General features: G+C 37.0%; 1 protein-coding gene across 2 annotated transcripts in view; it reads right to left on the bottom strand.

The window, feature by feature from the left end:
- Positions 1-13,082: 13,082 nt before the first annotated feature.
- Positions 13,083-27,810, bottom strand: part of DTWD2 (DTW motif tRNA-uridine aminocarboxypropyltransferase 2) — a 98,863-nt gene continuing 84,135 nt past the window's right edge. Inside the window, exon 7 of one of the 2 annotated variants that reach the window (XM_077790263.1) lies at positions 13,083-13,675. In XM_077790263.1, coding sequence (XP_077646389.1) covers positions 13,625-13,675 — 51 coding nt within the window. In that variant the 3' untranslated portion in view covers positions 13,083-13,624. The remainder of the gene's footprint in view (positions 13,676-27,810) is intronic. The other variant, XM_077790266.1, reaches the window with a different exon arrangement.

Genomic DNA, 27,810 nt, shown 5'->3' with positions numbered 1-27,810 from the left:
AAAGTTTGAAATTCTTTTTCTTGTCCAGTTAATTTCTGCCTCCCTTTGCATATAATACTGGTTTTCTCACAGAAAAGGATGAGTGCAACCAACTATATGACCTAGGTAACTAATGATTTTGTTGCATAGCTTGGGCCAATGACTGGCTATGCAATTAGTGAAAACAGCTCAGCAAGTGCTTAAGATCCATGAATTAGAGAGCAGGACTTAGATAATTATTTCTCTGTAAGAATATGTTTAGATCTTCTGAAAAAGTTACACATAAATAAAGTCTTGTGAAACATTCTAAAATAGGATATTTTCTTGATTCAAGATCTAGTTTTGTCTTTCATGACTGTAACAGCAACAAAGAGTTAAAGCTGAACAAAGACAAAGTTTGGACAGCAATACTCATAAAAACCATCTGCACAAAGGAAGTATTGTTTTTGCTCCTGCTTGTCCTATCCTTTTCTTCATTTTATCTCTTCCCACACACTTTCCCAGCTAGCTGGCCTGACTGGTAAAAAAAGCCTGACTTTATATATTGTCATCTTTAGGTTTTACAACAGTTTTTTTTATGTAAACAATGTTCAATTCCCAAATACTTGTAATGTTCTTGAGGAGCACAGGCAGTTTGCATTCATCAGAGCAGAGCAATGAGCAGAATCCTAAGCTAATGGCCACCTTGCTCATTACACAAGCTGGCTGAATACAACAGCCTCGTGGGAGCCAATGCTGTTTGCTGCCTGTTAGATAATGCACTAAAACGTGATTCTAGTTAATAAAGGGCATTCAGATGCCACACAAGGGACACTGCATGCCTGCACCTGTGAAATGGTCTCCTATAAAGTACTCATGGGTTTTTTAAACATTAAATTGCTTCAGGAAGAATATTGTGAGTGGTAAAGGCAAAGGAGAAGGTAAGAATTTATAAAGAAATTTCTTTCAAGATTTACAACAGAGTTTCAGAGTCAGGGCAGAAGCAATTCTGTGGCTCACCCAGGGATCACAGTACCATATTTTGATACATTTGGCTTTATGCTATACAGGCAAAAGTTGTCTCCCTTTACTTTCCATTTGTACAGAACAATCTGGGTGACAGCATTCTCTGAGAGAAACTCCTTTTGTCCTCTGGGCACAGGAGAAGAAAACTATTTTTCTCCAAAAACCTCTTAAAAACACCAGGTGTTTGAATAGGAAATGCCATAAACAGGGACCTCATCTACTTGGAATGGCAAGTGGGAGCAGCTCATCACAGATGTGCTTTGAGTTTTCAGAGGTACCACTTGCCACAAAATATCTTTCATTTCCTTTGTGGAAAAACGTTTCAAAATAGCACCTTAATGTGACTCTTACTAGAAGAGTGGCTCTCTCATAATAGTAAATATGGTCCTGTCATGCAGCACACGTAACCTTTTTTGACAATTAAAAATAATGAGCCTTGGATTGAAAAATATGTTGAAAATAGTTGTAGAGATGAGCCAGTTGGCAGAACACAACCATCAGAAAATATCTCAAAAAAATATTTCACCTACCCACACAATCTCCCTGTGAGACTGTTCTGGAAAAGATGCACACTTCTCCAAAGCTATTTGTGCTTGGTGATAAAAGTAGAATAGTGAGGTTCTATAGACCCTGTGGAATGATTAATAGAGGGGGAAACAACAAAAGCCAACAGGAGTTGGTTGTTTGTTGGCAAAGTTTATTGGTTATTATAATTTATAGCTTGCACAAAGCTAGGCAGGAAGGACAGGGTGATCTCAGAATAATTCTATGTGTTTTAATTTCAATGAAATCCAGCAGTTTATTTCACCAATCTAATGAAGTTCATTAACACAAATACATGTCTGCACACATAAATTTAATATAAAATAGATATAGTAATTTTGCTGATCATTTATTCATAGGAAAAATGCATCTGTTTTAGGTGCTGATTGATTTTTGTTTTCTTCTGCTTGTCTGGGACACTTCCTTGAACACAAAAAAATGAACGGGCTCTGGACCATAGTGACCAGACTATATGGGAGATCTGAGAGGCAAAAAGAGCTGGCATTCTGGGTATAAAGACAAGAAAATGTCTGGGAAGTCAAAATGTCTCTCAGACATTTTTAGAGGTTCCAGGCCTTGGTCAGAAGCATTCTAGACCCTGGCAGACAGCTGAAAAACAGCTGTGATTTTGAGTTTGAGCCATGGAATGAATCACTAACTTTGGAGGTGGAACAAGCAGTCACAAAAGGTTAGATAGTATAGTATAAGTAATTACAAAGTAGAGGGGAAATTTTTTTAGTATTGTACAGGAGGGTTTTAACACATGTCCAGGGGGGTTTTCACTTTGTACATGGGGGTCAGAAGTTCTAAGATGGAGGAAAGTGGGCTGATCCTGTTCTTCCTCCTTCTTTTTCCTTACCTCCATGTTCTTGGTGATGTTGGCACTCACAGGTTTGTTTAGAGTAGAAAAACACTTGGCAACGTAGGTAGTAGGTATTGGGGAATAATTGTAAACATGTTATACGTAATATATCTTATAAAAGATAGCAGCAGCCCTGGGCGGGGGGAGAGACGAAGAAGACAGCAGATAGAGAGGATGTCAGGGTGTGTGTGCCTCTCTGCCTGGGCCACTGACCAAAGGGCCGCAGCCCGAGAACCTAATATGTTAGATATCTAGCAATAAATCATCTTGAGAACGAACAAGAGGCTGTGGGGTTTTTCTTTGGAAGCACGGGTTGGAGGAGGAATTTCACCACCACATGAGACCCCAGAGCAAGGCCGGGGTTCTCACAAAAATGCATCAAAAATAAAGGCCAAACTGCAAGAGCACAGTTCTCACAAAAACCTTGTTGCAGGCTCACAGTGGCCACTCTTACATAATCAATAGTTAGATTTTTCCCCTAGAGCTGCACTGCTGCAGGAGAAGTGCCTGGACTAGAGCAGGTGGTTGGGTTGACATTGTAAAGAGTCACTTCCTGCATATGAAGTTACTACTGAGCTCAGCACACACTCCAGGCACACCTTCATCCATCAGGGCAGTACTGCAGAACTTCAGATTATTACATTGTGATAACAGTTTTCAGACATGGTAACAGTTTCCAGATTTTCTTTTAAGCCATGAAATACCAATCCTTTATTTTTCAATACTAACCTTTTTTTTCGATATTATGAACAAGAATAAAACCAATAGATGAGGTTCTAAAGAAAAAATGCAGATAAAATCTAAAAATTTTCATCATTTTCTCAATATTATTAGTAAAATAAGTCACAGGATTCTCATTCATTAAGGTAACCCAAGACTTCTTGTTGTAGGCCTCTCCCTGTTTCTTAACACTTTGTCTATATATGCTAAGGATGAAGTTTCTGATGTAATTTCTAAAATTTAATTTCATCTACAGAATAACTAGTCATATTTGCTGAGTAGAAAGTAACAGTAAAATACTAATTGCTTTTTTCCATGCTGAAACAAATTTTGTAAAATACCCCTATATATTAGTGTGCTCAGAGACTGATGTGAGTGTACTGCAAAAAGAGCTGAATTCAAGTTCCCCAGGCAACCACCACTTTGACATTTTCCAACCCAGTTTCCCACTTACTTTTCCCTTAATACCACTATGAGACAGCAAAGTACAAAAACACATACACCACATTTAGCATAGGGTATTTCTCCTTACAGTTTCCTTGAAGCTGAGGTATATTTATAAGTGATTGGAGGCTTGGGGGCTTGGTTAACTCACTACTGGAGGCCTTTATGTGGATTTGAAGTCTTAATAGACAGCTAGTGCACAGTAAATCCACATGCAAAGGCCAATTTGAAATTCATAGTTACACTTCAGCCTGGGAAGGTAGTACTTAGAGTGCCTTGGACAGGCTCTATTGACAGCTTCAGCAGGCGTAAGGGCAATTTTGGTGGGCTTCTTTTTCTTACGGGCATTTTGTCCCACAGCAGCATGGGTAGGAAATGGAAGAAAATCTCAATGCCATTTCCTGTTTATTACCTCTAGAGATAAACAAAATAGCAGAACATCTCACATAATGGCAAGCTATAGAAATTAAGCTAAGCTTTATATAGGATATTAAGAAGCGAGTTTTGGCAAGATGAGTAGAAAAAGAATGTGATGTTTGCAAGTGAGTTTGACTTGATCTCAGAAAAATGTAACATGAGAAAAATGTGCGTCTTTGCACTGGAGGGATGTGAACAACTTCTCAGTCCTGTATCACTGGCAAGATTTGACTGAAGGCAATTCAGAACAGCACAGAGATAAGGCTAGAGAAACCTTTATCCTGAATCTATAGGTAAGCCAGACTCTGGAGGCTGATCCATACAACAGAGTGTGCTGTTCATCCCACTGGTTAATATAAATGGCTTTTATTTACTGAGCAGAGACCTTGTTGGATCACACCATCATGTGGTCAAGCAAATTACTCACATGAACTGGGGAACTAGCATCCTAATTTTTAATTCTTCCACCCAATCACCCCCAGAGAAAGCGGGATTACATCCTGGGAATTTGTTTCATAAATTGGAAGCAGCGTGGAAAGATCTGATTGTGCTCAATCAGAGTGGCACCACCATTTGGCAGCACAGGTGCTGTTTATAGCAGGGAGGCACTGACAGCTCCTCAGCATGCTCCTCATACTACATGTCTGTGCATGTGCACTGGGCTGCCTTTACAACTGGAGCAAGATTCTAAATCTGTCATTGTCTGTCTCTAACTTGACTCCAAATGCTGTCTGCTGGCAAATGCTGACACACAATGCCTGAATGAGGGCTCTGTAGAGTGTGCACTTGCATCACCCAGTCCACCCATCTCATGTTTCCAGTCTGATGAGATTTGGAACAGTCTTTCAGGAGTGATAGGTATTAGATGAGATGATAAGTCTCATAAAGCACAGCTGGGAAATCTCCATTTTAGGATTCATATAAGAATTATCAATCAACAACTGTTCAGATTATAGCAAAGGCAGTTTGTTCATGGTCCCTCACATAAAAATATACATATTTCCCAATGCCTCCAGGGATCTCCTAGAAATTATAAAAATAGGAGAAAACCTTTCACAACAGGCTCATTGTGACTGATGAGCTACTGAAGTGTAGCAGATTGAAACTGCATGGCATGTTGTGCCATAATGTCTGTATCTGTATTATTCCCTCTTTCAGCAACTATCAAATATGGTTTTATCTTCTTTTTTTTAAAGTAGATTTTGCTGAGTGAAAGTAATACAGTCCCTCTGAAGCTTTTGAAGCTTATAAAAAAAGGTACTTTATTTTTTCATTTGTGTGCACACACTTGGAGTTCTTACAGTTTGTGCTCAATCAGTAAAACTGAATGGAAATAAAAATGAAAAATGAAAGATGTAAAGCTCACAGATTTATTTTTATCTTAAGAACCTCCAGGAAGGAAGATTTTTCAGCCTCTAATCTTAATGATACAGCAGTTAGAGGGAGTGATTTTCTCTTTGAAAGTGAGCTTTACACATTAATTAAGCTGTATTGTATATTTCTAGTTCAACTAGTCCTTGTTAATACCACCTCTGTGAATCTCCCCCGTTTGAAAAAAAATATTCTAGTTGCAAAACAATGCTTGATTTAAACAAGGCAATTAGAAGAGTCAGCAGTCTATATGAGAATAGCTGATTTTATAGCCTATTAAGAGCAAAATCTTTTACAGCAAAGTCCTGATCTATCTCCTTATAAAATAAGTGCTTTGAAAGAAGGGATTACTTTTAGATGATTTTATGTGGGCACCCTAAATGCTCAAATGCAGCCACAGATGCTCTATGTAACAGGTACAAATTTACAACAAAACACAGGTTAACATATGTGCATTTATTGTCCAGATCTTTTTAGGCTGCCAAATAGTTTTCAGACAGTATTCAGCACATTTCTCAAACATCCCAGTACTGTGGGGTGACTGGTGCTGCATTTCTCCTTTTACTGAAATGACAAGGTCAAAATGTTCCATTTTGTGAGAATGCTTAATATAAGACAACTGAAACCTTATTTCAGAAAGTACTTAGCATTCTATAGAGCCTCATGTTGAAAGCAGAGTTCAGGGATCCCCCTGCAATTTCAAGGTCTCTGTCAAGCACAGGGAGCAGGTGCCAATCATCTGTGAAAAATGTAATCTAGGTCCCCGTGGCAAAGGCTGAAATAGCCACATCTCTATTGCAGTGCTCCCTGCAAGAGGTTTATTTCTTTCCCTTAGCCAACCTCACTGCACAGCCTGTCTGAACTCTGCAGAGAGGGACATATGGCTCCTGCACAAAACAAAACAAAGCTACATACTCTTTATACATGGGCTCATCTTAATTAAAGCAGCCATTTGAAAGTCCTCCCCGCAGCTTACAATTTTTCAGCTTTTCAACTCTCATGTGGTCTGGAAAAGGGTGCAGCCTAAACATTCTTTGTGTCACTTGCCATTGTGTACTGCTCTGCATCATGGCAATCTGAGGACACACCTAAAGGAAGCAGCACTTAACAGACACACATCAGTAACTGCAGCAGTGGTTGGTGTTGCCTATGACTCCTTTCATTCTTCTACAAGCAGCTTCCCTTCTTCTCATGCCATTGCACCACTTGGCTGCACAGTGCATTTGATTACCACCTACCCTGGAGCCTTTGAAAGAACCATGCATTTCACCCATTTTCCTGACATTTTCATACCTACTACCATGTATTAACAGTAACAGCACATCAATCTTAAACTAATTTTTTTTCAAAGTTCTTTAGTGTTTGGGTTGAACTAGAAGCAATGATATGAAGAATCACTCCACACCTCCTTAGCATAAACCCCCTTCAATCAAAAAGACGAATTTAAAAATATTCATATAGACATTACAAGAAAGATGAGAAAGGAGGTATTTTATTGCTCTCATATTCAACACACAGCTTTTCCATTCATAACTTCCTAAACCAGAAGTTACAGCCTGAATGCAGGATTCTGCTTTAAGCTACTCACACAAAACAGGGCCTCTGAAGAAAAGAAGTGCCCAAAATGTCAGCAAGCCATGGGCTGCTATGGTAAGTCACAGCTCTACAATACAAAAAGCCATAATTATGATTGCAACCAGCTTGATATTTTACTTAGGTCTTCAATGGTGTATGGTGGGATATAGCAGTCATTCTAGAATAGGAATGTTCATTTTTATGGGGACTTGTAACATGAACTTTTTATTTGGGCCGATTGTTTTCTTTTTATCCTATAGTAGTCATGGGAGATCTCTCAAGTTCTTCAGAGGCAGATGCTTCACTTTATATATGTCTGAAACTGTGTTTACTATTGGGAAACATGCTTCCTCCATGAAAAATCCTGTTTGAATCAGAACAAAGACAAATCAATCGTACCAGAGATTGGAAATGGATGTTGGAAGCTGTGTAAAATTATGAATTCCAAGACTGAGCAGATAAATCCAGCCTCCAATTTATTTAGCAAGTATCTCTGAGTGCATCATAATTTGGCTTCAAGCCTCCATAGGGTTACTGGAGCAATATCTCCCTACATAGCTAAATAGCCTCGAAGTAGCTTCCTCTCAAGTTTTTCCTCCGAGAACATACAAAATTTTTCTGTATGAATTTAAACAAGTTTCCAACTGCATTGCAGTTTATAAGTGAAAGCATTTCCCTGGGAGTTCTCTGGCAAGTAATGTATTACACAGTGACACAGACAATAGACACAAGATCAGTAGTACCCATTCAACATCTGTGGAGTAACAATCCCCAGGATGAAAATGGAGCCAGTTCATGACAGTGATGCAAAAGAAGTGCGTGGAAAACACCTTAAAATTGAAATCCAGTGGTACAAACCAGTTACCAAAGAGTAAAAAATCTGCTCTCTGAGCACAGTGGCGTTCTGAGGTCATTCCTGTTTCTCCTTTTCTTGTTCTTGGTGAATCTGTGATTAAACAAATGAGGATTCCATTAAGAAAAAGAATTATGTATGCCTTCTTTCCCACTAGAACCTCAGTCACAATGAATCAGCTCTTCATCTACAAAATTCCAAACCTTCCCCAAGATTTATATTAATTCAATAAAAAGATAAAAGTAGAATTATCAAGACACTAACCACTGTGAAGCCCTGCTCACTTACCTGCTCACATCATTTGCTTTCCAGATGTCCAAATCCCATTGCTCTCTTTTGGTTTCCACTATTTCAATTGGACAAGCATACATTTTAGACACGCTGAAGGGTACCTACCATACTAAATACTGACATAATGAACACCATTAATATAGTACATTTTGACACCAGTGCCACTCAACTATTTGCTAAATTGCTGTTAACATGCCAAGGGAGAAGTAAAAAAATCAACTCCAAAAAAGTCTGCACTTAAATTGGTACTGTGCCCCCCCATTATTACCTGTGCATTTTTAACATACACCCTCTTAAAAAAATAATTACTTTCATTCTTAAAGTGACTTGGAAAAAGTATTTGCAAAACAGTAGGACTCAAATTACACAGATTATTGTTAACAATGAAGAAATTTGTATAACCTGATTAGCTATGTTTATGTCTGCCAAACACGTAAGATTCTATTACTGACCCTCTGAACCTTGAATTTCTGATGACTTAAAATTTACCAGAGCATTTCATTTTCTTGACTACCATTGGTAATATTGAATAAGTTGCAGCTAGCATGGGAAGAAATGAGATAACTCAGGAAAATTACAACTGCTTTTTCTTACATTTCAAGATAACAAATACAAAATAAATGCAAATTCTTGTTTAGCATTTGACCATTTTAGTCAAAGTAGGAGAGCAACTTTCTTTATTCCTTTTTTAATAGGAAATAGGAAGGTAATTTTGAAATCTCTGCTTTTACTGAAACCAAGGTGCAGCATCTTCATTATTTAGTCACTGCTGATTAAGTTAACTCTGGGTAAAGTATGAGTCACTCACCACTATAGAAATTTTTGTGCTCTTGTGTTACATGAAGCAGAATAAAAAGAAGAAATTGTCCAAAATATTTTAGTACTTATTATTTGCAAGACCTTAAAGTACAGTCAGGCAGAAGGAATAGACAGCAATGTTCAGAGATTAATATATACGTTTTATAGCTTGGCCCTCAGGCTGGCTTTTAGCCTGTGTGGTCCTAATTCCACACAAGACATCAAACAATACTTAGTAATGATGAAAGAGGACTACATTTTGTGAGTACCTCAAGTAACTACTACACGCAATTCTCCTGATTTTTGAGGTACTGATGTATTGTCCTGTGTTATTTTCATAAGAGCAGAGGAGTTAACAGCATGAGGTACTCTTTCTGTTTTGGGTATCAAAGCAGATAAAGATTGTTTCAATATACAGCTCATTCCCTTTGAATGAAAGGCCATTAAATTTTACCCAGCTGACCTTGTAAGAAGGCTAAAATCAGGGATGTTAAAATCTAAAGTGTCCAGCTAAAACATATTTTCTGAATAATCTTTCAATCTAAAGCCAAGAACAGCAGGATGGGGAGTATTAGAAAAGAAACCCTTCCTTTGACAGCTCCTCCAATTGAGTCACCCCCTTCCCTCAAAGAAGACACAAGTTCCCCTTCCTGCTTGAATTTGTCTGACTTTTGGTTCCAGACATTTTCTTTTCCTTCTGGTCCGTCTCATGATGCTTAAGCACTCTGCCTTTCCTTCTCAGGACATTGCTGTTCTCTCACATGTTGCCTTTGTTGATATCTAGATGTATTGAGGTAAAGGCTCTCACATTAATGCACTTTACATTCCACATTCCAGTGGAATTTTGTTCTATTATTCCTTATTCCTTAATTCTTTTTCAGAACCAGACTACAGAACTGTGCACAATACACTGTGTTCCATAACCAGACATACACTTCCCATTTTCCCTCACTCAAGATTACTCTCAGAAAAGCATGGACAGATGTTTTAGGGATGGAATTACTCACTGATAGATTCTTCTGAGTTCATGTTGTCTGCAACATCCAGATTTTTTTCTAAGACAAGTTCAGTTTGGTTCTTTACTCCTTTCTTTTTTTCCCCCCCTTTGGAATACAGAAATTATCTGTATTTAAATCAAATATGCTGAAATAATACAAAGTAGGGTCACTAAATCAAATTTTTACTCTTCTTGCAGTCTCTATCATCTTACAGTCAACAATTTTTTTACCATCTTTTTTTATCTTTAGGTAATAAATCCTACCTAGTGCTTACAATTAATCTGTCTAGTGCATGATCCAACAAATGTACTAGAAATACCACAACTGAAGAGGATTTTATGAGATATGCACTATTTGAATGTGAATTTATTTAATACATGCTTGATTCACTGTTTTATTATTTTAGTGTTATTTTAGTGTTATTTTAAAAATGGAATCTCACTGAATGAACGCCATTGAGGTAGTTTTTATGAGGTTACCTTAAGCAAAGTTATAATTTGCTGGAACAAGACCTGTTTTCCATAGGAAAATGTGAAACTTACTGCTTTACAGTTTTGTTCAATAGAATCCAGTATCTATTACAGCACCTAAAGCTGAACACAATTTAACAAGTATCCCACATAACCTTGTCTACTTCAAATACCTCTCAGAAGTGTTATAATCTTTCATATTTATTAGATACTAATGTTAGCAAGAAATACATCTTAACTACTGGTATTAGGTTGTAGCAAATCATCCAGGATTTCTGTCTGTAGTATTTATCTTTAAACATTGTTATTGAACATCCTCCTTAGTGGATGAGAGGACAGTACGTCATCCTCGTGTGATAGTGGCACATCAGCTAATTTATTTATACAGAAGAGAAATGGTTATGAATACTTGTCCCTTCCCTGCATCATCTTTTTAGCACCCCCATATATAAATGGACTTTGCCATCCTTTGTCTATTATATACAGGAAATTTTAAATATTTTTGTGCTCTTGTCCTTTTTAAAACAATTACTCTAGACTCCCTCAAGAGTGTTCTATACAACCCTAATTTTTAAGGTTTTATAGTCATCCATATTTCCCCTCTTTGTTAATGTTTTGATTGTTTTAGGTGAAAAATTTATTTCTCCATTGAAACAGAAAACCTCCATTTAAGCTGAGCTCTTCCTCAGACACACTATTACAGTTTTTTCTCTTCCCCATAAAATGTAAGAGCAAAAGTTTTATTCACATTTTTCCACCTGAATTTTATTTATACTTGTATTTATCTTTGATAAATAAGGCTTTTTATAACCTAAAGTAAATATGTGACTGCTTGGTGTCTTCCCTTTTCCTTGCAATAAAAGCAAAGAGATAATAATGATTGATTTAGAAACTACCAGCAAAATTCCAATCCAGTCATAATATTAACTTTATCCTTCAATTTAGGGCTCTAAATATGACAAACATATTCATGTTTTATCATTAGGGAAAGAAAAACATCATCAGTAATTTTTATGGACTTCAATGAATTTTATACAATGACTGTATCTCTCCTCCAAACTGAAATTTCACCATAACTAAAGAGTCTCATTTTTAAATATTTTAAAAAGTGCTTGAACAGTAACTTTTCTTTTTTGTTCTGACTAAACAATCATTAAATATATCCAGAATTCAAAAATTTACAATATTTAACCATAATTATTACAGCTCTAGCTCATATTTTTATTGGTGTATTGTTTACATGTAATCAAGAAAAGGGGTTTTATCACAACACCACATTCCCCTAAGTGTACCACTAAACTACTCCAAATGTCCTAAGTATAATTTAGCCAATGAACTTGACTGGCTTGTAATGTCTCAGTCTTGACAAATAGTTCCAAAGAGGTATTAGGAAAAGATTTCTCAACAGTTGGATTTACAACTTCTCTTGCTTGTTGTAATGGTATTTTTATTTCTATTTTTATATGCATATTTTTCATTAGTTGCAATTCATCAAAATTCAATAAAAATTTATGGACAATATTTTTTAACACATTGGGGTTTTTTTTCCATTTAACAAATTGGTTTGCTTCTTAGTCTATATCAGACTTGCTGCTCTAGCACTTTCTTCTGACCTACATCATTAAGGCTTTTTCAAATAGTCTCCAGATTAATCTAGATCACTCTAAAATGCAGACCACAATTCTAAATCTTGAAGAATACTTATCGGAATGAATATCTGAACTCCTTAGTGTTTCCTACCTTCTCTCTTTCTCAGAAAACAAAGTTGTCTACTTTTTCTTATGCTGTCCTTTGCAATTTCAAGGCTATCTACAACAGCATGCAACTATTATGTAATTTCCTCCTATTTAAATAATCGGTTTGATTCAATTTGCTGTACACTCCATAACCTGGCCTAATTGTCTAAGTATAATTTAAGACTTTCACTGAAGAGAAATTCATAATCCTACTGCATAAAAGTCGTCTTTTGCATTCTGAGTATTTTTAGTAACAAGTCATCAGGCATTTCAATATTAATAAGTTTGTTGTTTCATCAGATGTTTACTTTACTCAGAGGTTAAATCACGGTGCATTTACAAGAATAAATATTCCTAGACAAGCTGAGAAAATTCTATTTGTCATTTTTATCACCAGAAATCTCTAGCCTATTAATTTAGTTATAACTATTTACTGCAACTCCAGAATTTTTTTTTTTTTAAGCTACCCATGGCAATATCTCTCTAACGTTTGTTTCCTTGAATACTGCGTAGCACAAGAATTTGCATTTACAAAATAAACATTTTCTCTTACAGCTTTTGGCACAGTTTGCTCTTTGCAAACCAGAGCTTTGTTCTGCCTGTGTTTCAGAACAAACAACACAAAAACTTTAGGAGACCCACTAGGAGCACATAAAGAAACATCTGCAGGATCAGAGCAGGATAAGAGTGTTCAAAGGAAGCTTTCTTCCTAGTGACAAATATCAATCAGAAAGCATGTTTTTGACAGGAAAGGCTTCAGTTGAACAGGTTTTCTGGAAGTAAAGAATTAGTGGGGAAATAATTTTGAGACACATTACAATAACAGGTTATACACTGTACAGATTATAATATTAAGAAATAGTCCCAACAAATACTTGCAGGTTAGTAGATCATAAAAACTACTGTGAACACTCACAAGAAATAAGTTATCAGTCAGGCCTGCCTTGTTTTCCAGGGAACTTTCCTTGATGTCCAGAGCATGTGTTCTGATTTGAAGGCAAAACCAGTGAGAGACTCCAAGTCAGAAATACAATTTATTGGGAAAAGGGAAAGAAACAAAATACATGCAATAATACAAAAGGAAAACTACAGACAAAGTAGAATACAACCTGACACCCTTTTGGCTACCTTTGTTGGTAGCAGTCCAAATTGGAGTGGCTGCCATACTCCTGGAGTGGCAGATGTGGTTCTGTCGGAGCAGTGGTCCTGTAGAAAATGTGTAGTCAGTCCAGTGGAAACCCCAGCTGGGTCCTCTTGGAAACCTGTGGGAAGGTCCCTCTCTGTCTAAAAAAAATCCCAGGTTCTAGGAGGGAACACTTAGCCCCTCCCTCCTGTGCAGAGCATCTCACCATGGTCTGATGTCATTCTGAGTCACTTGGTGAGTCCTTGATCATCTGTTAAACAGAAAATGTCCCTGGAAGGAGTTACCTCTGAGTCCTGTGGTGAGACGTTGATGGGCCCATGAACAGGAGATAAGGAAAACTGCCCAGAGGACAACTGCTACACAGATGGCAATAGAAAACATCCTGCTTCTCAATCTTGGACAGCATGCCACCCTCCCTTCAGGCAAACAGCCAAGTTGAAGCAGTGGTGTCCCTAATATCAGTGAAGTTCTGATAAAAAAAAACATAAGAGAAGAGAAAATAGCCTTATTGAGAGCAGTGAATAATCCTCCTGAAGTAATTCTCAGTTTTCCAATAATTTCATTAGACTTATATTTATCAAAGTACAACCTGAAATATTACCATCTCTGAAGCATATTATAAAGGGGGAAAAAGCAAGCATAGAAAAGGATAATAGTGGTCCTAATATTTTAAAATTTTCAATTTGTCTAAAGCATCTGGATACCACCCATCTGTATTTATCTCTCTAGTGGATGCCTCACCCAAACATTTTCTAGATAGAGAACAGTAAACGTAATTTCCATCTATCAGGGTTGTTATGTGTAGTAAATATAATTTGCACCATTCCTTGTATGAAATATGTAATATTGGATACTTGTTAGATTATGCTCGTTGTATTAGTTCCCCCCCACCCTTGCAGGTGAGACTGGGTGTATATTGGAAACTGATTTACAAGTAAAAGCCATCTCCTGGCTATGTCTGGACTCCCATCAGGACTCCAGGTGTTGATCATCGGGTGCTGATCATCGCGTAAACAGCCCAAGATGGATATCATGGAAATCCTCAGACAGATCCACGTGAATGCAACCTTCCCGTAAAATCTCATTAGGAATTCACCTATACCAGACATTAAATTATTTCTCCTCATCACCAAAAAAGAAAATCTTATTAACCTATGGACTCTGAATAGAAGAAAAGACTGATTGCTGAAATCTTGGCCTCAGGTGGAATTTTCTCTATAAAAAAACGGCTTGTGCCAGGATGGAGGTGTGTGGGCATAGGGGAAACCTCTCCTGAGGCTGACTCCTTGTGGCACACCCAGGGTCGATTCCTGGGCTCGGCTCTGTCTTTTTCCATGGCTGGCTAGATAGAATTTGACCGCTAATAAAATTATTTTTATTTTTAATCTGGCTGAATAAATTCTCATTTATAACAGGGTGAATTTTCATTGCTTTCAAATTACTCATTTCTTAGTCAATCGGTTTCTCTTTCAACCTATAAGAGTCAAACCTGCACATTAATTTCAGTTGGCCTTTAAGAGGTGCCACTGCAGAAAAATAAATCCTGAGTACTAGTCCTCCTTCACCTGGGATCTCCCACACACATGCAAAGTGGACGTGAAGTACTGTCATGCTCAACCAGAGCGAGTGGCCTCACAAGTAAAAACAGAGACAACATGCAGCATTTGAAAAAAGAGAGCCTAAGTACTCCTGAAACTCTGCAATGGAAAGCAATATTCCTCCCCTCTGGCAAATCTCCACCACTGGGACCATCCTGATGTTACTGCTGATCAGACACCCATTGCAACAATTTTAGCCTACCAACAGTGTTTTGTTCCCCTGCCATAAAACACTGCCCATGTAAAATAAATTTCCCTGCAGCTCTAAATTTTATCACTATTTCTTTTCTTTCCTTGTCTTTTCCCATGCATTTTTCACCTCCCAACAGTATCTGTGCAAATTAAAGAGGAGTTTGTTCCTGCATAGCAGATTTCTTCTTCTTTCTTGACAGCTGTGCTTTAATCCAGGAAAGATTTTAATCAGGCTTCTGAAGCAATAGGCTTGAATGTAAGCACACCTTCAAGAGAGGAGCATATCTCTAATAAATTTTGAAAGTAGGCCATAGGTGAAATAAAATACATTAACCTTAAAAATCACCATTCTTCTTAGGTTGGGATGCCATGTATATGTACGCAGCACTCTTATACACATTCATGAGAAGGCATTTGCCTGATCTAAGATTTGAAGCAGGTAATTTGTACATTTCTGTAAATGAAAAGAGTCTGAAACACTCGATAGACTTCACTACAATGACAGTTGCTTTTTTTTAATTTTCAGAGGAACTGATGGGCTATTAGCCAGGGAACAGTTGGAGCTTGTAGGCTCTTTTAGTTTACTTTGAAAGTGTGACCTATGAGTTTTAAGTTTTATGTGTGTATGTCTCTCTCTCACAACTTCAACTGTGGAACAGTTTTCCTCTGTGTATACATAGATAATGAACTCTTCCTGTTGCAAAGTGACTTCTAGAGTCTGAGAACTCAGTTTCATTTCAATTTGTGTCAATGAAATTACTTGACAAATTGCTCTGTTTAGAGTAATGTATATCCTGGATTTCAGTGCTGAGCACTGCTGCCTCTCTGACAAAGATAAATCAGCCTATAAGGTTTGCCCTGTATCCTCATGTCATGCCTTCAATTACAGATGTAAGTTCAAAGTATAGTCTCTGAACAAAGCAGGATGCATCACAGTGACATAATATTTATTTTCACAAAGATAGAAGGCATTAAGCATCTTGCAGATTTTAGAAAAAGCTTTAAACAGAACATGAGAATTAAGGAAAACCATACCGTTTAACTATGTAAATGTATATAGACTTTTTAGGTAAGTGCATACAGATTTTTCTGTGTGGTGTTTTTTATTTTACTGTTTAAATGAATATTAGTTTGATTCACTGTCAGCTCAATTTAGCTCTGAGGCTATTGATTTAAGACTCTCCATGACCTAAAAAGCATTTCTGGAGAAAAGCCATGTCTTGGCTTGTTTTCTGACTCTGCAGGATCCTCCTGGAGGAGTAATAACCCAATCCTCCTTATTAACAAAAAAAACTCACAACAAAAATTGTGTACTGTTCTGAAGGCAAAGCCTTCACCACAGAGATGATGAAATCATGCACTTATGATTTGCCCTTCCATATGCTGCACTGATACAAGCCAATGATTCTTGGAGCAGCTGGCTCTTGTTCCTTTTCTTCTTTCTCCTAAATTATTTCAGCTTCACCTGTTCATTTCTCAAATTAGCCCCAAATCATTTTTCATTTCTAGGGTTATGCCAACAGTAATAATTGTATCAACTGTACCTAGACATGAGATCAGTGGGCTACTCCCTTCTGAAATAGTGGGTTCTTAATTTCTTTGAATAGAATCAAAGTTTTGCAAAATTATCCAAAAGATTCAAAAAGAATGGGTAATTTCCCTGAGTAATATATATGCAGTGTACAAACATATATTATTATGTATCTTAGGATTCAAAACATATATAATGTCAGGTCCACAAAACTGAGTGATCAATCAAAAACATAAAAAAGTGTTTTTTAAAAACATTTAAATCATTTAAAAAAGATTAATTAGAAATAGTCTGTCTCCAAAATCCAAAGTACAACTGTTACAAAGTTGATAAAGCCTTCAAGTACTCACACAAGGAAAAATTTGAATATTTCACTGAAGATCTTTTATCTTTTTAGCAATTTTCATCATGTTAAATTTTTACTGACTCTAAAGCCATTAACAGACTTTACCTTAACAGTATCAGTTTAGGTCTTGTACACAATTTACTAGTAAAAATTACAGTCAAGGTTCATGTTTTATAACAATTAACTACTATTGTTCATTAGGAGGCAGATACATGCATGGTTTGCATGCTCCTTGAAAGTGAGAAATAAATCTTTACTCTTCTGGCTTTTATGAAGACCTGAGCATGCAGAGAATTTGCAATGCAGTGGTATGTAGTCCACTTTACTGTTATATTTTCCATTATATTTACTGGGAGATTTTTTTTTTTCTTTTAGAGTCTACTCTTTCAACTCAGCATTAGCAAACAGTCTCCTCCTGTTCTGCTCTTCAGTATTATGAGATAGTGGAGTCTAAACTTTCAATTAATGGCTTTTAATTCAATTCTCATAAGTCCTTCATTACTGGGTTCAGTAGAAGCTGAACACACATTAAAAACTTGAGTAAGTCTCATTGACTGAAGGTTTCAAAAATAATTCAGTTCCATCTACCATTTAAGGTCCAATGTGATTAAAAGACATCAGCCACAATTCAGAATCTCTGTGACTTAAAGACAGTTCCTAATGCAAAAGCCCTAATCAGCTCCTAAAAATAATTATCAGTAGACAAGATTAATAAGAATCTCTTGTTTATTTATATCCAAGCTTTATGTTTCTAAAAGAACTGATGTTAAGAATTTTCTATATGTTTCATTTTAGGGACTGACATACAGCTATCAGTAAAAAAGTCCCCCTACAGGCCCCGAAGAACTGAGACAAACCAATGGTGAAATCCATGTCTTACTCATCTAAAGGAAATCTTAGAAAAAACACATAGCTAAGCTTTAGTATACACCAATCCACTTTCTACAAGGACATTTTGAAAAATATGACTATCATTACAAGTAATTGCTGGTATTATTTTCAGGGTAAAAAATCCCCCACAACCTCCACAGAACAATTTTTTTCTGCAAGCACAAGTGTTCTTCCAGAGAGTCTTCAAGCAGCCTTCTTATATATAGCCAGAGCAAATCAAGAGCAGACTTTCATGCAGATTGTTAGAAAAGGAGAAGAACAACTGAATTTTATGGCATTCTTGTTTTTGTATTTTTAACTGGGATTAGGATTATTTTTTTTTTTTTTATTATATTGAAATAGTATTAAGAAAAGACAAGATGTCACAAGCAGGATCACTAATCAAACACAGCCAAGATAATATGCACCATGTCTTGCTCAATGGGAACTAATTACTATAACATTAGCTTTGCAGTGTTTAAACAACCATTTCATTATATTTTTTCTACACTGATTAAATTTTCTCAGCATTTATAATGCATCATTACATCTGCTTTGTGCACAGACAATGCACAGCATAGCTGCTCATTAAAACTTCACTACTCTCCTTCATAATTTTAAATAAATCAAATTTGAATAATTTGCAAAAAGTTTTATAAAGAATTGCTAGTCCTTTATTAACACCACATCTTAGGTGTGAAGTGACTAGAGTTTGCCACTTGCCAAAAGCAGGGCTTTTTCAGTTTCAGGGCTTCAGGGAACTACACCTGCCAGAGGAAAATAATAGTAAGATCTAGCAATGAATATTGGAACAGTACAGCACAAGTGAGCACGGTATGAGCACATGACCTTACTGCCATTCTCCTTGTTGCTATGGCATTTTGTCTCAGGAGTGCAGAAATGGACAAAAATTAAAATGTTAGTCTTGTGGTTCATAATCATCTTCATGGATGTAAAGAATACTTCAGAGAACAACTAAGGAAATGACTTGTTGAAACTCTTTCAAGAAGAAGTCTATATTCTCTCCAGTAAAAAGCTACAATGTAGCAAGTGTACAAGATTGTTGCAGTAAAATGTCTGAGTCTGCAGGGGAAAAGCTCCTTTTTTGTTATTATAAATGAATAAATTGAAAAGCTTAGCTTATTTTTTAACACTGTGAAGCACTAATTTATATTTTTAATTATTGACCATGCAGACTTTATTTCTCTTTGCCATTTATGAGATACTTTTTTTTTTTTTTTTACATTTCCTAGCTTTAATGTATGAGTGTTAAATATTCTACTTGGACAACATAATTCACTGACACAGAAGACAGATCTGGGAATCCTGAGGGCCCCAGCTCCCAAACACACAATTGTGAATTACCAGGAATTTGAAGCACCATTTCAACTCACAAAGCATTATGAATTTTGGGAGAAACACTGTAATCAGAGTAAAAGCCTTCTTCTGGAGGACATCAGAAAAAAATATCCATCTTCTTTCATCTCTCCACCAGGAAGTTATAAATCTTGACAAACAAGAAGACTCCATCAAAGCCAGGCTCAGCTTTCAGTGACATAAATCCAAAAAATCTTCACTCACTTTTAAGGAATATAGTAGTATCCAAAATGGAGGTTTACCCTCACATGTTTAATATTTCTATTACTTTAATTAGAATAAATCTTAAAATGAAGAAGATGTTAAATTTATTTCCAGTCTAATAATTTTATTTCTGCAGTGAACCAAAATTATGACACAAATACAGTTAAATTGTTTATTAATGGTTCTGGCCAAGATACTGTATTACCCCAAGAAGAATCCAAATAAAGAATTGTATTGTCAGTATAGCTGTGCAAACATGGATCACTCCCAAGGAATTATCTTATGACAAGAACAGTAAATAGGACAAATCATAGAAATATATTACAGACTGATTTAAAAGGTCATTGTGATGATGCTAATGATGAACAATTTCAACTGAGCAACATTTAATTTTTTTTTTCCAAAAGGCATGTTGCTGTTTTGTTTATTTATCTTTCTTTTCAAAGTCCCTAAAGCTTACATTCTTCTTGTGTGGAATGTGATATGTTCTCAACAGACTGGTTTCTTCTTGTTCTATAGGTACTTCACAACAAGAAAAGAAAAGTAACTTATACTCTTTCTGTAGAAGCAAATATTTTCTCCTAGAAAAAAATAAACACTTATGTGCTGAGTAAAATATGACTCATCCTCTATCTTATCCTCAAAGAGAATATTTTTTCAATGGGAATTAAACACCAAAATTATGTTAGCTATATCCAGTCTGTATTATCTAGATAGCAGTAGAAGTTTTGTACTAGATATGAAAGCCCAGCATCAGTTTCAGCTTGATAGACATGCTGCTAATAATTTCTCCTCAGCAATATTTGTCTTAGGGAATATTGTTCCTTTGTCCACAACCAGCTTTTTCTGAAGGCAGAAGCTCCTGAACTCCTTTTCCTGTATTTATGCACAACTATTTCAAAATAAAGGGCTGGCCTGTGAGCAAAGAAATACATGCTCCTTCCCTTTCCTCCTCAGAGATACCAAACTGTTTGAAGTTTTCCAAATAAGCCAAACACACACACACACACACACACAAAAAAAAAAAAAAAAAAAAAAAAAAAAAAAAAAAAAAAACCCACCAGAAACCTGAAGGAGCCAGAAGATTGTAAAGAATATCAGACAGTAACCCCTGTCTTAAGACTCAGAACCATTCTGCAGTGGTCCTATAATGAAAGCTTTTAAAATCCTTTCATCAGAAATAATTACAATTTTCTCTCTTGAAGAGAACAGCCTTCTTCAGAAAGCTTTACTCCCCTGTACCTTCAGCTGCCAGAAAATCAGAGGCAGGAAGCAAGGGTCTTAAGAGCCAAGCAAACCACAGACCTTTCATCTTATAGATCATGAGACCAGATCCTTCAGAGGTGAACAGCACTGCACTCCAAACAACAACAACCTCTCATTCTGTGTAAACAAAAGAAGTGACAATGCCCTAGGGCTCATTTAAAACTCTTCAATGAAGCTGATTCTTCCAGTTTTCCTCTTCATTTCCTTTGAACCAGTTTTATTTCATTTTAGGCTCAGAACAGCCTTCCCTCACACAAAAGGGATTAACAGATGCCTTTGCACACAGATCATGTGAGCTGATCCTGTGGCAGGGCAGCAGAGGCAGAACGTGTCTGTCTCTAAAGCAGGGCTCATTCACTCTACCACAGGTTCCTCCATGAAACTCGATAATTTGTAGATGAGCACCCTTTTCCCTTTGGTAACAGTAATACTTACTGCTCTCAGTAAAGCTAGGAAGGCCATGCCACTGACAGTTTTTTTCCATATGATTTTTTGGTGTTTTTTTCTTTAAATCTTCACAGAGCAAGTGGAAAGGAATAGACTAATGACGTGGACAAAAGCTGCTTAAATAAAAAGGAACCAAACTATGATAAAAATATATTAGTCAGGAAGTTCAACAGCTCTTAAGTCAATGAAAGAGATCGGGAACCTGTAAGTGTAACATACTGGCAGCTATATAATTTTCTAACATAATTTTGGATAAAAATCATCCCTGCTCAATTACAGTGTTTTATTAAAAGAATGGTTAAAGGATAGTTGCTTCATTACTCTGATCAATATCCTGAGCCAGGCAAATCTTTGTAAAATAGAAAGATAGAGAGATAGAGAGATAGATCATAAAATACATATAGAACTATAATTCAGGCTAAATACTTATGTTCTCTCTACCCCAGTACCCTAAACTAAGTCACATTTCAGCTCAGCTAGCTGTAAAAGATCCTTAACAGAAAGTGCATTGTATTATTTTTTTATTTATTTGCAAGTATCCTACGGTTGCTGCATTTACCTGCAAAGTTTCTGTGAAAGAAATATGTAGACAAATGTAGACAAATATACAGACAAAACAACAAATTCAATCTATGAGTTTGAGGCCAAATTGTAGCATAGTATGAAGGATAACTGAAATTTACAGAGATTCATTTAATATGCAGAGTCAATAAATATCATAAACACCTTGGTGAAGAAATAGAAGCAGTACAAGTTCAGTTCAAGGTAAGTTTTAGGATATTCAGCTCGCCTTTTCCTCACATACCTACTATCTTCACATCATGGTCAACTGATGAAGTCTTGCCTTAATGCAATTGCATCCTCTGCTCAAAGAAATATCCCAAAGCCTCTGGGTCCTTTTCCATTACCAATAAAATTCATATTCTGTTCTTCCTGGTTTTACTACCCCTACAGCAACTATTTATTATTTTCTAGAAATAAAATTTAAAAACCAACAGCAAACCCCCCAAAAAATGCGTTATCTTTCGTTTCTACATTTAGAATAATGGTACAGGATTCTAGGTATTTGACTGTAAGAGATCCCATTGCACACTGTGGCCTCCTCAGTAGAGACTGCTATCTAGATCACACAAATAGGGACATATTAAAGAAATAAAAGAGAGCATCTTCACACAAAGCTTTTCAAAAAGGTGGCCTGAATCTGAAAAGAAACTTTCTAGAGCAAGAGTGTTTTTAGAATACACAAACCATGAAATGCAATACTTGATAATGAACTAACATATTCTCCATTAAAATGCAATTCTAATAAAATCATTCCTTGATACTGGAATAAAAGTTTTCTTCAGGTAATATGGTGTTATCTGATACAAAAATTTAATTACTATCTTTGAAAAAAATTAGGTGCAATTTATCTGATTCATTCCCTTGTGGATAAAAAGTGGAACAACTTCCAACTGAAATTTGTCTCTATATATCTGTTTGTGCTTAAAAATGCTTCTCCTTTTCCCACCCATTTTCCTCATTGTTTTCATCTTGTAAAATGATAGCATTATCATGATTCCTGGAACTTAGCTAGGCAAAGTAACACAATCCATTTGTGCAAGGGCATGAATTTTGCATAATCTAACAAGAGCTTAGTGGCATTTGGCTCATTAGTGCTCAGAACCTTATAGAACATTTCAAAGACTTTGCTTGTGAGAGTGACCAACCACTGGAACAGGCTGCCCAGAGATGTGTGGAGTCTCTTTCTCTAAAGAAATCCAAAAGCTCTCTGGACACAGCCCTGTGCCATGTGCTCTGGTTTGATCCTGTTTGAGCTGGGAGGTTGGACCAGACGACCCACTGTGGTCCTCCCCAACCCAACTCAACTCAACCCATCCAGTGACCCTCAGAGTCTATGAAGGGGGTGGGAGTAGATGTGCTTGTGACTCTGCACAATGTCTCTTTTATCACTCCAAATATTTTCACTCCTGTGAAAACAAAAAGGAGTTCACAGTAATCCCTCTTTGGCATTTTGAGGATTGAGCCAGCAGTTCTGCACAAATGAAGTGCCAGCTCAGGTGGACCAGCTGCAAGGCAGCAACACAGTGAGCACTGCTGTGTCCGTGCAATGACGTCTTCCACTAAATCCATTTCCAGTCTGGAGGCAGGAGGAATGTCCCCAGGTGCTCTGCTCCCATCTTCTCTGTGGCCATGGCTCAGTCAGGGCAACTCCTTCAATGCTTTTGACCGTAAAATTCAATTGTGATTAGTTTGGAGTTTTTTTAGTTAGTCTCTATGTCAAGCTTAACCAAGAAAACTGAAGACTTGAAAAAATAAAAAATTTGGGCCAGGAAATAAGTCAAGTGTAATTGTGAACAGCCCACTTCTCACCTGAAAGGAGTAAGGTAGCACTGCCAAGAGATCTAGCTGATTCAGGATGGGTAAAGCTGCCTCACAGAGGATCAGCAGGTGGTCTTCTACAAAGACCTCATCTCTATTTGCAGCTTGCTCTTTGGAGTTAGACTAGAAAATATTTCAAACAGGAAAAAAAGAAAAGTAAAATTAATGTTTTATTATTGTTCTTTTCTGCTAAGGAGAACAGAAATAAAAATAGAATTTGGGGCAGAGAAAGCAGCACATTATGGTAGTGAACACATTTATTTCTTCCTGAAAGATAATACTATCTGTCAAGATTTAGCCCATAAAGTGTTTCATATGCTACAGTTCCCTTTCCTCATATTCATGCTGAAAAGTTCAGAAATTGTTTTCTACGGGCCCAAAGCCAGAAATGATTCTTTCTATCTAGGTTACTTAAGGATGAAAAAGGTTAGCAAGCCTAGCAAGACAATAAAGAAAGAGTGATATAAAGTGGAAACCTGAAAAGATATGAGGGTAAAGGCAGTATTCACAACATATTAGACACAACCTACCAAAGAGTTTCAGCAGGGGCAGGAAAATTTGGTTTAGTACAATCAGCTGCATTAATAGCAATTCCCACAGAGAGATGTCAGGAAATAAACCAAACTCTGCTCTCATGTACCACACCAGAAACGAGCCCCATGAAAATTTTCAGACAGAATTCAGATACTACTTCTAAAAAAGCAAAGATACCCACGGGAAAGGACTTGTATTAAGATCATCAAAGCACTCTGTCAATTAGTTATTCTGTGTCCAGACTCTCTCAAGGCTATGCATGAGAAAACAGCAACCACTGGCTTGTGCTAAGCTTTGCTGCTTGTGGCTCGTTGTGACTTACATGTACAAGTCTGGAGCATTCTGCAGGCACACAGTGACTGCAGGCGTAACACTGAGCACAAGCCCCTCAGACCTCATGAGGTAACATCCCCAGAACAAACACATTCCAAATACTAAGTAGCAGCAGAGAGACACAAAATTTAGAATTTTGTGATGCATATTTGGTACTATAGACTTTGGGGAGGATCCTTCATGTCTGCCTGATATCATCTGTGACTGGGGAAATTAAGACTTTGCTCATTTTATGTTTGTGAAGTGTTTAAACTGCTCAGATTCCTGTATTTTATGTAAAAATATAAAGCAGCTAGAGGTGCCTTGCAGTACAACCTTCAGTAGTCCTATTACATAAAAGAGGGTCCTCAGGTACGTGGAAACTGTTTGGATTGGATGTTATTTTAGATCAAAGAGACTGATGCTGGCAAAACACTTTTTCAAATAGAAAGTCACTCAACTGTTCAATTAAATTGAGTTATATTGCCTCATTCCTGAAGCTGGACTGGAGCTTCACTGGAACAGACTGTAGAGTTGGGACTATGAGCTATTCAGTCTCATACATTCCTCAGAATACTTGCACAAAATCATTAAAGTCTCTATGCTGTGGTTTCTCCATGTTTAAACAAAATAATTGTATATAGTCTTCTTTACCCATCAGAAGCCATAGTCACAAGCATCTCAAATTAATTTACATTCTTTGTCCTTTCCATTCTTTTTGTCAACTTTAAATGTATAGATCTCAAAATATGTTTGTTGGCAACGAACAGACTAAAACCAGAAAAAGCCAAAAACATTTCAATAAAAATTCTAATGGCCATATTGACATTAAACATTGTAGGACACAATAGATTAATTTCATTCCACTTATCACATTTTCAGCTTCATCTACACATACAGAGGTGCCAGCTGTATACTTTTCTTTGAAGCTTTAGAGTGTGGAAAATGCATGAGTTTTCTGACTGGTATTCTGTATGCAGTTAAGCCATTTGTTTTCAACTGAACACATTATAATTTATATTCATTAACTTTCCCCTTTCTCAGTCTCATGGGAAGGGAAGAATGGTAGTTGAAAATTTGCATCTGACCACTCTGACAGCTTAGGGAGGTTTTTAATCTAGCATGATCTACAATTTTTTCTGGTTAGTGAATAAATGTAAAGTTACTTTTCTAATTTCTTAAAGGAATGGCATTCTTTATTTTAAAAGAGTTGAAACTGCATAGAGAGGGACCTGGAGGTCCTGGTCAATAGGAAGTTGAACAAGAGCCAGCAGTGCCCTGGCAGCCAGGAGGGCCAACCCTGTCCTGGGGAGTGTCAGGGACAGTATTGCCATTGGGCAAGGGAGGATATTGTCCTGATCTGCTCTGCACTGGGGCAGCCTAATGTTCAGTTTTGGGTACCACAACACAAAAAAGACATTGAGCTGTTAGAGAGTGTCCAGAGGAGGCCCATGAGGATGGTGAAGGGCCTTGAGGAGAAGCCGTGTGAGGAGTGGCTGAGGTCACTTGGTCTGCTCAGCCTGGAGGAGACTGAGGGAAGACCTCACTGCAGTCACAACTCTCAGGAGGGGAAGAGGAGGGGCAGGCATTGATCTCCTCTCTGTGGTGATAGGACCTGAGGGAATGGTCTGAAATTGTGAGAGGTTTAGTTTGGATATGAGGAAAAGGTTCCTCACCCAAAGGGTTGTTAGGCACTGAACAGGCTCTCCAGAGAAGTGTTCACAGCACCAGCCTGACAGAGCTCAAGAAGCATTTGGACAGTGCTCTCAAGCCCTTGACTCTTGGGACTGTACTGTGTACAATGAGGAACTGGATTCAATTATCCTTGTGGGTCCCCTCTAACTCAGGATATTCTAATATTTCATTCCATCATGTATGATATATAAGAAATAAATGAAAACATAACAAATTACTAATGCTGTTATAAAACACATAAATCCATTATAAAGTCTGAAGTTTGTCCAAGAGTTCAATTTTCTTTCCTACATAATATGATCAAGACAGTAGAATGTTTTATTGCACTGAAATCTTCTGGATTTCTTTACAGATAATTCATTGAGTAGTTAATGCTTAGCTGAGAGATGGATTTGCAGGATTAGAATGACAAAATCCAAAATTTGAGGATATATTTACACAGTTCTGAACAAAACAGAATTAAAAAGGAGAAGAAACACAAAGAAAAATTAAAGAAAAATATACATTTTAAAAAATTAGCAGAGTTGTTTGCTCTTCTTTTGCTTTGAGTTTTTTTAATAGATCTGTTTAAATCTGGTTTTGCCACCATGTTGAAGTTCAAACATCAATTTGTTTTATCGGTTTCTATATCTTTCTGTAGTCTTTCTCCTTAAATTCATTTCTATACTGCAGTACACTAACATGCAATCTCCTCTCACTCTTCTTCTAGTCCTTCCCCAGCATCCCCTCCTTTCTCCACTGGACTTCAGCAGTCTTTTTGTCATCAGCCCAGATCAGCATCCACCAGAACTGCAAAACTCATTTTACCACAAGAAAAGGTGGAGAAAGGGGGCAGGAAACCTTACCATTAGATTAACTAGATTGGTTCCCAAAAAGTTTGTAATCTGGGGATTTCAACTGGGTGTAGTCTTCTAGACTTCTGGTGCATCTCTATCACTGTCTATCCAGGGAAAATATTGGTGGCTGCTGTAGAATTAATTGCTCTGTAAGCATCACTTAAACAGGGAAGAGCCAAAGACTATCACTGCCACAATTCAAATTATGCCACAATCTATAGCAAGTCCCTATGGAAATTTTTCTCTTCCTAAGAAGATAGCTCTATTTCTGAGCTGCAAAATGTTTGAATCAGATGTCTGCTTTCAAATCTGGTACTTCTCCAAGGTTTTTGAAAGTGACCTCAGGGAGCAATTCTGGACAAATAGAGGAATTTTCAATAAAAATTTACAAGAAGTCATTATTTAAACATACCCTATGCTGTACTTGATCATTATATATATTTTCAGTAATGTACCACTCCCTCTCTGTGGACTTTACCTCATGGAGCCAGAAATTTGTCAGGTATTCATGGATTTTTTTGAACTTCTCTTGTAAACTGGGACGGGGGAGTCTCAGGTGTTTTGGAACACAGTGGCAGGTCTGCTCCTTTTCATACCACTGACAGAGTGTATAAACAAAAAAATCAAAACCAGGTTTACTCATTTTCACATCCATTTACATAACATGATGTAGAAGGAGATAACAACAACTGGGAAGTCCCTTCTGTAAGCTGTGAGTCACTTAAAGGTGACATCAGCCTGCAGAGATCAACAGGAGAGAAAGTTAGACATAGGGTAGAATTTAGTTACTAGATTCCCTAATCTGTGCATCTCAAAGGACCCTAATTTAATTTCTCACAGTGTCGTATTTCCCAAAACAACAAGTTCCAACATCAAGCAGGGACCTCAGCTGAGGGACCATCTTGTTGGAAGAGCTTTGACAGACCTCTGAGATGAGTGACTTGAAGTCAGTAAGTAAAGAGTTACACAAATGGTTAAGTTAAAGCTCTAGGAACACACACAGTTGAGAATTTC

This window comes from Lonchura striata, chromosome Z, assembly GCF_046129695.1.
Source record: "Lonchura striata isolate bLonStr1 chromosome Z, bLonStr1.mat, whole genome shotgun sequence".
NCBI classification, from domain to species: domain Eukaryota; kingdom Metazoa; phylum Chordata; class Aves; order Passeriformes; family Estrildidae; genus Lonchura; species Lonchura striata.
The sequence above is the reverse complement of the archived record's forward strand: the minus strand, read 5'-3'. Positions and strand labels throughout refer to the sequence as shown.